At 37.5% G+C, this 10,000-nt stretch overlaps 1 protein-coding gene across 1 annotated transcript in view; it reads left to right on the plus strand.

Moving 5' to 3' along the window:
- The window catches only part of cygb1 (cytoglobin 1), a 10,951-nt gene that overhangs the window by 879 nt on the left and 72 nt on the right, over positions 1-10,000 (plus strand). The window contains exons 2-3 of the mRNA XM_079882334.1: positions 7,003-7,234; positions 8,661-10,000. The exon at positions 8,661-10,000 is cut by the window's right edge and continues 72 nt beyond it. Coding sequence (XP_079738460.1) covers positions 7,003-7,234; positions 8,661-8,828 — 400 coding nt within the window. The 3' untranslated portion in view covers positions 8,829-10,000. The remainder of the gene's footprint in view (positions 1-7,002; positions 7,235-8,660) is intronic.

Genomic DNA, 10,000 nt, shown 5'->3' on the forward strand with positions numbered 1-10,000 from the left:
ATGGTACTACTACAATGTTTGTGAACATTTGTCATGATAATATCACTGTGTTTTGGCATTTATAATTTGTAATTCTGTAGTTTTTGGAAATGTACTAACTTGTATATGGTAATACTATAGTTGTTTGAACATTTACCATGGTTATGCCATAGTTTGCAACAAAAAAAAAATGTTTTTAACATGTACCAAGGTAATACTTTTATTATGCCATTTTAAATATATATATATATATATATATATATATATATATATATATATATATATATATATATATATATATATATATATAGACTGTAGTAAAACCATGGTTTGGCTTTTTTGAGCATGTACCATTGTTTTCTGAACATACCATGATATTACAGTGTTCTTGAACATTTACCATGATAATACCACAGTGTTTTGGCATTTATAATTGGTAATTCTGTATTATTGGTAAAAAAAATTTTTTTTTTTAACTTGTATCATAGTAAATACTATGGTTGTGTAAAGCTGGAAGCTTACGCATGCTATTTTGAACCAATAATCGTTACATTTATTATTAACATTATAAAAAAATTTTTTTTATCATTTACCATGGTAATAATATGGATGTTTGGATATATTCACCATACTTAGTTTTTGATATGCACTATGGTAGTACATGATGTTTTTTGAACATGTACCTTGGTAATACAGTGTTTTGGGACAGGTAACAACGTGCTTTCATGGTTATGTGGGCATGTACCATGGTAACACCATGTTTTTTTACCATGGTAATATCAAGGTATAATTTGAATGGCACTCATTCAGTACAGTAGCATGGTATATTTCAAAGTACTATGGTATTCCCACAGTAAGTCTATGGTATCAATTCCCATCGATCTCTATTGTTTTCATTCTGAGCCGATGATGATAAACTCTCAAACAAACCTAACAGCTTTTGGAGAGTTGAGTCGTTTCCACATGTGCTGTAGAGGTTCAGAGCTGGTCATCTGAAGTTTGCTGGTTCAATCCCAAAAGCGAGTGGTGAACCATCCTAGTGTTGGTGATGAAAACACTGAACGTCAGGGTGACTCCAGGAGGACCAACTCTATGGCGACATCACATGAAAGTGAAAACGAATCCCACTGGTGCTGCTTATGTTACCATAAATATAGACTAATGTTGTATGGAAAAGAAGAAGTTAAATTGGATGCAGGGGGATTGTATGTAGCGCTGAGGTGTGACTGGGATTCGGTGAACATACTGACCTTGTTGGGATCTCCAGCTGCTCTTCATGGGTTCAGAGATCACAGCTTTAGTGAAGAAACTTCTGTCGCTTCCTTCACACTCGTGACCTTCAGTAAACTCTTCACCACATGTGAACACACACACACACACACACACACACACACACACACACACACACACACACACACACACACACACACACACACACACACACACACACACACATTTTCTTGTACATCTATCTTTATGAGGACATTCATTGACACAATGCAATCTCTAGCTGCTTACCCTAACCTTACCCATCACAACTAAGTGCCTAACCCGACCCCTGACCCTAAACCGACCCTTAACCTCATTAAAACCTTATCCCTAAAACCAAGTCTTGACCCTCAAACGGGCCTTTAAAGGGCTCTCAGAAAGTGAGGACTGGCCAAAATGTCCTCACTCCAATAGTCTAAAACTCAAACTGGTCCTCACAAAGATAGTTGTACAAGTACACACACACACACACACACACACACACACACACACACACACACACACACATATCTAAATCAGGGCAGCAAGTTGATATCATCTAAAACTAAAACATTTCGAATACATTTTTTCAATTTTTCAGTTCAAAGCTTTATGACACTTAACGTTTTCATTAATTAAATTAGAGCTAATGTTGATGCTGCAGACTATCCATCCCAAACCAAATTATAATATTATTTACTTCATGCATTGTGTTTATGTGTTCCCAACCCAAGTCTCAGTGTATCAGAGCGAATCACAAATTCTTGAATCAGGAATCACGGGACATTCATCTTGGACAGCATTTCTCCGTGATAAAAAGTGTGTTGTTGGATGTGCAGACACGATCAAATGCAGAAAGTTCAGTAAACTATATGCATTTGTGAGCAACAGAGAGATGTTGAGCTGAAAATAAATGAGCAAATCAAAGAGAATTCAGGCCAGATATCTGAAACTGAATCTATTGAGTCACGATAGTTTGTTATTTCACTTCAAATCAGTTCATCAGAGACTGATTCGATGTACTTCACCGCCAACTCTATCTCTCTTCTAGATCTACTGGCACGACTATAAAAGATTGTAATACAGCGAAAGAGTTCAAGATCATTTATAATACAGCTGGAATAAATAAACCATGAACATTAAACAAAAGAAAGAGCAATCGATTAAAGCGAATCAATATATTATAAAACCTATTAACCTTAGTTTGCATGACAATCACTAGATCTACTAGAGCAAGTACCACACCCAAAAAAATGCAATTATGATTTAATGACTTTTATAGCTCATCATATTTGTATTTTATTACATCTCTTGTTCCTCCTTGTAAAGAACATCCTGCTCTTCTTCTAAAGTTCAGGAATTTGAGCGAATCATGAAACCACATGAAAGCCTCACGTGAGCTCATATATCTTCATTCCTGACCTGTGCTCATCTGTAACAGTGTTTGAAGGCTGCAGTCGTTTCTCTCTAAAGATAACGGCTCACATCTTCTCTGAGATCACACCTGAAGGGCTGCAATAAAGATTTATAATTAAACTCTTTCAGCTCGTGAAATTAGACTCATTTCTCAGAGGGAACGTGCTTTAAACGGAAGCTCTGTGATGCTTTAATTTAGCAGGTCAGTGGAATAAATCAGATGTTATCAACCATTTATATAAACCCAAGTGCACGCTGAAGCTCTAGAAGAGCCCCTTTCCCTTTCATGTCCGTGACTATAGTTGGTGACAAAAAGTACCAGATCGCAGCCGAGAAGTAGTTGCAAACGGCAAAACACCTCACTTAAGCTTTAACTGTGTGTCTTAAAGGGATAATTCACCCCAAAATAAAACAAATAAAACTGTTACAATTTAAGACTCATTCACACCAACAATGATAACTACCATAACTATGTTAGTGTCCACACATTTTTTTGTGAAAAAATAGGCATAAATCTAGCTTACACATTTACCCATATTATTATACGCCTGTTTAACCGAAGCTAATTTGGGTGGGTTTCTCCATCCCCAACGTCACTTCTCTGTGTTTTACGGCCCTGACGAGAACGTCGGTCTCCTCGGCTGTGAACCGCTCCCAGCGTGCGCCTGGCAAATCCGCCGTTATAATACCAATCCGCCATGGAACAAGCGCGCCTGCTCTTAAAGGGAATGTGAGATGACGCTCTGATTGGTTTATTTCACGCTACGCCCAAACCACACCTATGAATAATGAAGCTACTTCAGACCAACCCATTTTAGATTTGCGTCGGGCGCAAGAGTCATTTATCCCGCCGGTTTAATAGCAACAGCGCCCGAGACCCGCCCACAAAGTTACTTGCGTTTCGAGTTTGATACTTGCATTTCCATTTGCAAACTTCCTCCACTTTTTGTCAGCGCACATTAAAACACCATTGCCAATTAAAGTGCGATTCTTCTTGCTCTATTTGTTTACCACTAGCGCATGCTGATGATGTTTTATTCTTCTATAACTTGCGTTGAAGCATACGATTCAATAGGTGTCATCATCGTACAGTCGACATGCCGTACCCAAGTTTATCAGATCCGTGTCGCACAGTGTGCTCTGTAATGATCAGATTGGGTGATCTGTCTCTTTAAAGGTGTCTTATCACATGCATCTGGACTAAGAGAGTCTTCATAACTCGAGCTCCGTTTATGATCCCCACGATTGTTTTAACTTTCCAGGGGATTTGAAGTGCCTTTGTTCGTCGTCCAGCCGCTGACACACAGCAGAGGTTAAGAGCTGGTGTACTCAAACATGAGTAATGGCACACATTAGGAGGACAGAGCAGACACCGGCTCCCTTTATCTGCTGTTTGACTTCGACATGTGAGGATGAGTCTCTTCTGTAGGCATTTACTCGACTCCGTGTCTAATTAAGGGGACGGATCCTCCTGTCCTGTTGCGGTTTGGCTTAAGGTTCAGTTCTGAGGTGAAATACAGTTGAAGAGGGCGGTGGCCGGTGGGACTCGTAAGATCAACAGAAAACACAAACATTTGGAAATTTGATGCAGGAGTCTGAAATCTGGAAGCCAACAATCATTCATAACAACTCAATGCACCCTTTTGTTGAGCAACTTGAAACGACTCTCCTATGAAATCATTTGGTTATTTCTGAAATGTTTTATAAGTTTTTAAGAGTGGTTAACCAGTCCACTCTTGTTCTGCTGTAATCTAACAGCCACTAGGACTAATATCTCAGATGCATAAATCATGATCTGATGTCAGATATCTAACTGCACGTCAACCACTTACATTAGTATCAGGGATCTCAGACATGTGGGATGTGCCGCGAGCGTCGTCAGATAATGCAGGTTCAGACATATTAATTCACTTTAAAGGAAATTTAAGGCAAGATGACACAGCAATCTGTGTGTTTAAAAAGGACAGGATGTGCCGTTACACACATAATCATAACAAACACTCCTGAGGACAATCGCACACTTCATCTGTGGTGTTGAAACTCGCTCCCTGAGGACATTTTAAACTTCAGGATTGAAGGATTTACGATCAGCCTCTTATGGGGAAAATAAGCCATCATGTTTGAGGCCTGTAGATGAAAATACATGATCAGAAACCTTCAAGTGACCACCATCTGAAGTGTGTTACACCAGAACAAACACTTACATTATCCTTCAAGACTAAAGGTCACCTACAGTAACACTGGGAATATTAGTGATGCTTCAGATCCTTATATTTAGAAATGTTTGGAGCTAAATTATACATTTATCTCTTTTATCTGAGACACAGAACTGTTAGCTCATGCTTACATATTCTTTTTAGTAAGCAACCACCTTGCAAACACCCAGAACTGCCTAGAAACCGCATAACAACATGCTAACAACCAATAGGAACACCTTAGTGACTGCATGGTAACACCCTGGCAACCACCCATAACACTCAGCATCAGCAGTGTCAAACATCTGGTTATTTTCTCTTTTTATCTACTGCACATTACACAAAAAGCTCATTTGAAATATTAATAAATACTATAATACTAAATACACAATACTAAAATTTCAAGTCAAGGCAGAAACACACACCTGAATGTGATGGAGAGAGAGAGATCGATGTGTTTAGGTGATTGTAAACACAGAACCATATTTATACAGCCAGAAACATTAAACATTATAGAGTGTTTGAGCTGCTTTTGAGGAAACACAGATACCAGAGTCACAAACACAACACCTGTCAAACGGTCAGACACGGTAGTCACACACACACTATAGGGTCAAGCGTGCTAAACCTCCCTTTAACTGCGTCTGAACTCATTTTCATTACAAAGCTGAGTTAAAAAAAAAAAAAAAAAAAAGCCATTCCCTGAGTTTTATTGCAGTAAGTGGAGGAGAATTTCAGCAATGTTGGTTAAATATTATCTCAGGACCGGTTATCTGTCCAGCTGGGTCCGAACACACTTTCTCACACACTCACTTTTTATAGGTTTATCTGTAGGAACCTCATGAAACGGTTGCACAGCCCTGCTTTGATGTATTTCTTGTTAAAACAGGAAGTTTGGATCCTCAATCTGAAACTTAATAATCCACTACCTTTGTTATTTTCATTTATTTAAAATATCTGCTAAATGTACACTGAAAAACTGACTAGGTTTTATCCAAGTCAAATATATTTAACATTCTTCTCAATAAACATTTGATCACAATTAAATCAAATCTTTAATTTATAAATGTATCTAACATTTTAAACCAACAAAACTTGGTTTTGGCTTTTAACCGTTTTATGGTCCAGTATAAACAAAGATGCTGCTAATGTGAATGTGACATCACAAAGCTAGACATAGAGATTATTATAATAAATCAAATGCATAAACGATCATCAATCAATGAAGATTTGCAACTTTGTTTTGATCACATGATGACGAAGGTCTTAGATTTCGATAAGAAATGCTTCTGTGTTTGTACATAGGTCTGTTAAATCAATTCAGGATCAATCACATTATTTCAGGGCAATAATACAAAAGGATATTTTTAATTCATGATCATTTTATTGGGGTCACTTAAAGGGGCAGTTCACCCAAAAATAATGCTGTTCCAAATCTGTATGAATTTCTTTCATCTGTGGAACATAAAAGGTGATATTTTGACGAACTTGGGGAACAAAATAAAATTGCCCATTGACTACATTGTATGAACAAGAAATTTAGAAGAAAGAAAGATAATCCTACAGGTTTGGAAGGAGTAAATCTATCACTTTAAAGAGGACCTATTATGCTTTTTGTACATGTTCATCTTTCTTTAGTGTGTAATGTTGCTGTTTGAGTATGAAAAAACTTTTTCCCTCCAGCAGGAGTTATTCTCTATATCAGTGTTTCTGAACTCCCTGAAATGCCTGTAGTCGTGAGTTTCTTCCGGGAACGAACACGTCACAATATTCTTCATTAAAATAATTCAAACGCAGAATAAAGGGGCGGGGCCTGGTTAAGTTAGTAGTTTTCCCAAACGCTCGAAACGCTTGACCAATAACAACACACTGATCCAGCCGACCAATCAGAGCACAGTGAGCTTTTCAGAAGGAGGGGCTTCATAGAGACAGGAACTAAACAGAGCGTTACTGACAGACTGGGAAGAGAGGAGCTGCAACAATGGATAATATGAGGAAAATAATGTGTTTTTTGAACATTCAAGCATGAAAACCTGTTCTAGTAGAGGCCAAAAACAACATCGAGACTTTGAAAAGGGGCATAACATGCCCTCTTTGAATCTTATGGCAGGTCCAGATGAAAGGAAATGTTTGGTGTAAACATAACTAAATGTGTTTCCTCCAGGTTCTTCGGGAACTTCCCGTCGGCGAAGAAGTACTTCAGTCAGTTCCGCGACATGCAGGATCCCGAGGAGATGCGGCAGAGCATCCAGCTGAAGAAACATGCCCTGCGGGTCATGACCACCCTCAACTCGATGGTGGAAAACCTGCGCGACGCAGACAAACTCAACACCATCTTCAAGCAGATGGGCAAATCTCACGCGCTCAGACACAAGGTGGATCCCGTTTACTTCAAAGTGAGTATGAGGAAACAAACAACATCAATTCTTGGCTCGGGGAGATTTTTAAATGTTTTGGTAAGAAGGGTTACACTTTATTTCGATAGTCCACTTTAGGCATTCTACTGACTATGAGTAACTTTGCAACTACTTGTCAAGTAACTCTCATTATCAGTAACAATGGTCTCAAACTCAGCCTTGCAGAGTTTAGCTCCTCCAACCCTAATTAAAAACATCTGATCCACACTTTAAAAAAGTGTTGTGTCAACTTAGGGTACGTTTAAACGACAACAATATGATTAAAATGGAGAAGTTCTTCCTTTGAGACGTACATTGTCAAAACGATCCCCATTATTCACATGGATCCATGAAAATGACTAAAACTGTGTATTCTGCTGCCAGACCAGTATATGGTGATGAAAGACTATAGACTGAACACGTAATACGCATGTGCATGACATCATTGTCTTCAGAGGTTTGTGTAAACGAACAGCCAAAACGCATAAAAAGTTTTACGTTTTTAGTTGAAAACGATGTTGTGTAAAAAACCTTTAAAAAGTAAGTGTTCGTAAGTAAGTTTAGTCAACTCAAATATCCAAGTTGTCACTTACAAATTCACATTTCAAGTTGGCTAAACTTAAAATAAAATTAGCACAAAACACTTTTTTTATAGTAAGGTTTCAGGATTACCAGACACTTCCAAGCAGGTGAGTTGGAGCTAAACTAAAATAGTTATCTATTCACATAATGTTCTCTCTCTTAAAATGTAAGTGAGTGTAAATGTCAGCATTATCATATGTGTCTAAAGGACTGAAGTCTGTCGCGTAAAAGAAGAGTTTATTCACGCAGTTCAGTCAGTCTGCTATTTTATTCCAACCGTTACTCCTGATCGGAGGCTTCTGTAAATATTTAGTTTATACGTAGAGTTACACTTCAGCTAAGTTTAATGGTGCAACGCAAAAATATTTAGCAGTGTGTAAGTTATAACTTGGCTAAATTGCAACTTACAATTTAGCAATTACAATATGGTGCAACCGAACCCTGGTTGACATAGTTGCGAAGTTACTTAGTCAGTAATGTCTAAAGTGGACTATTGAAATTAAGCGTTTCTGCTCACCAAGGCTGCATTCATTTAGTAAAAAATACAGTAAAAACAGTAATATTGTGAAATATTATGACAATTTGAAATAGCTGTTTGTCTATGTGAATATATTTTAAAATGTAATTTATTCCTGTGATCAAAGCTGAATTTTCAGCATCATTACTCCAGTCTTCAGTGTCACATGATCCTTCAGAAATCATTCTAATATGCTGATTTGCTGCTGAAGAAACATTTATGATTATTATCAATGTTGAAAACAGTTGTGCTTCTTCATGTTTGATCATGTGTTTTTACTGAGTAAAAGTATTAATCGTTTTACTGACCCTAAACTCATTTCTGCAGATTCTGGCCGGAGTGATCCTGGAGGTGCTGGTGGAAGCTTTCCCACAATCCTTCAGTCCAGCCTCGGTGCAGGGGGCGTGGTCTAAACTCATGGGCGTCCTGTACTGGCAGATGAACAACGTTTATGCTGAAGTCGGCTGGGAATCCATCAAAAACTCTGCAAAGTGAAGGAGAGAATTCATGCAGAATTGTACAACTCACACCAAAGATTACCGCAGATTTGACATGTATATTTGATCCGTTTATATATTCGAAATATTGGAAGAAAAAGAGCACAAGTAGAATATAAACAGCTGTAATCAGTGGCTGTTGTAATCGCACGACGCTGGAGAATCCAAACAAACACTTCTTTATTAGGGGTGTACAATATATCGGTCGTCATATCGGTATCGGGTGATACATGTTCATTATTAATGTAATCGGTATCGGCCGATATATGTTCATAATTAATGTTATCGGCCGATGTATGTTCATTATTAATGTTATCGTTATCGGCCGATATATGTTCATCATTAATGTTATCATTATCGGCCCGATATATGTTCATTATTAATGCTATCGGCCGATATAAGTTCATTATTAATGTTATCGGCCGATATAAGTTCATTATTAATGTTATCGGCTGATATAAGGTCATTATTAATGTAATCGGCAAATATAAGTTCATTATTAATGTTATCATTATCGGCCGATGTATGTTCATTATTAATGTTTTCGTTATCGGCCGATGTATGTTCATTATTAATGTTTTCGTTATCGGCCGATGTATGTTCATTATTAATGTTATCGGCCGATATATGTTCATCATTAATGTTATCATTATCGGCCGATATATTAAAGCCGATAAATAATGGATTATTTCCTTCATCTGAGACACTTCAGGTTCACCATGATGGATCTGAATTGCTTGAAATATGATTGGAATCACTTTGAAAAGGAAAATACAGTAAAGTGCAACATGTGCAGCGTAAATCTGTCATATCGGCTACATACAATTATAATGAAAACATCATAATTGTGTGTTTGGGACGTGGCTTTTAATAGTGAGACTTTTGTTTTTGTAATTGGGCTCTCAAAAATGATATAAAAATTTGGATTTAGATTTATCGGCCAATTTATTGGTTATCAGCTTTCAAATATAAAGAATTATCGGTTATCGGTATCGGCCAAAATGTTCATATGTTCATGTTCATATATCCCTATTCTTTATTAATCCACAAAGTAACATACATGAGATCGTAGGAGCAAACTAACACACAACCAAAGGAAACTGAGGGCTTGAATACACAGGTGGAGTAATTAAGGTGAAACACAACAGGTGCAGGAACTAATGAACAACC

Source organism: Squalius cephalus (genome assembly GCF_949319135.1).
Source record: "Squalius cephalus genome assembly, chromosome: 1".
NCBI classification, from domain to species: Eukaryota; Metazoa; Chordata; class Actinopteri; order Cypriniformes; family Leuciscidae; genus Squalius; species Squalius cephalus.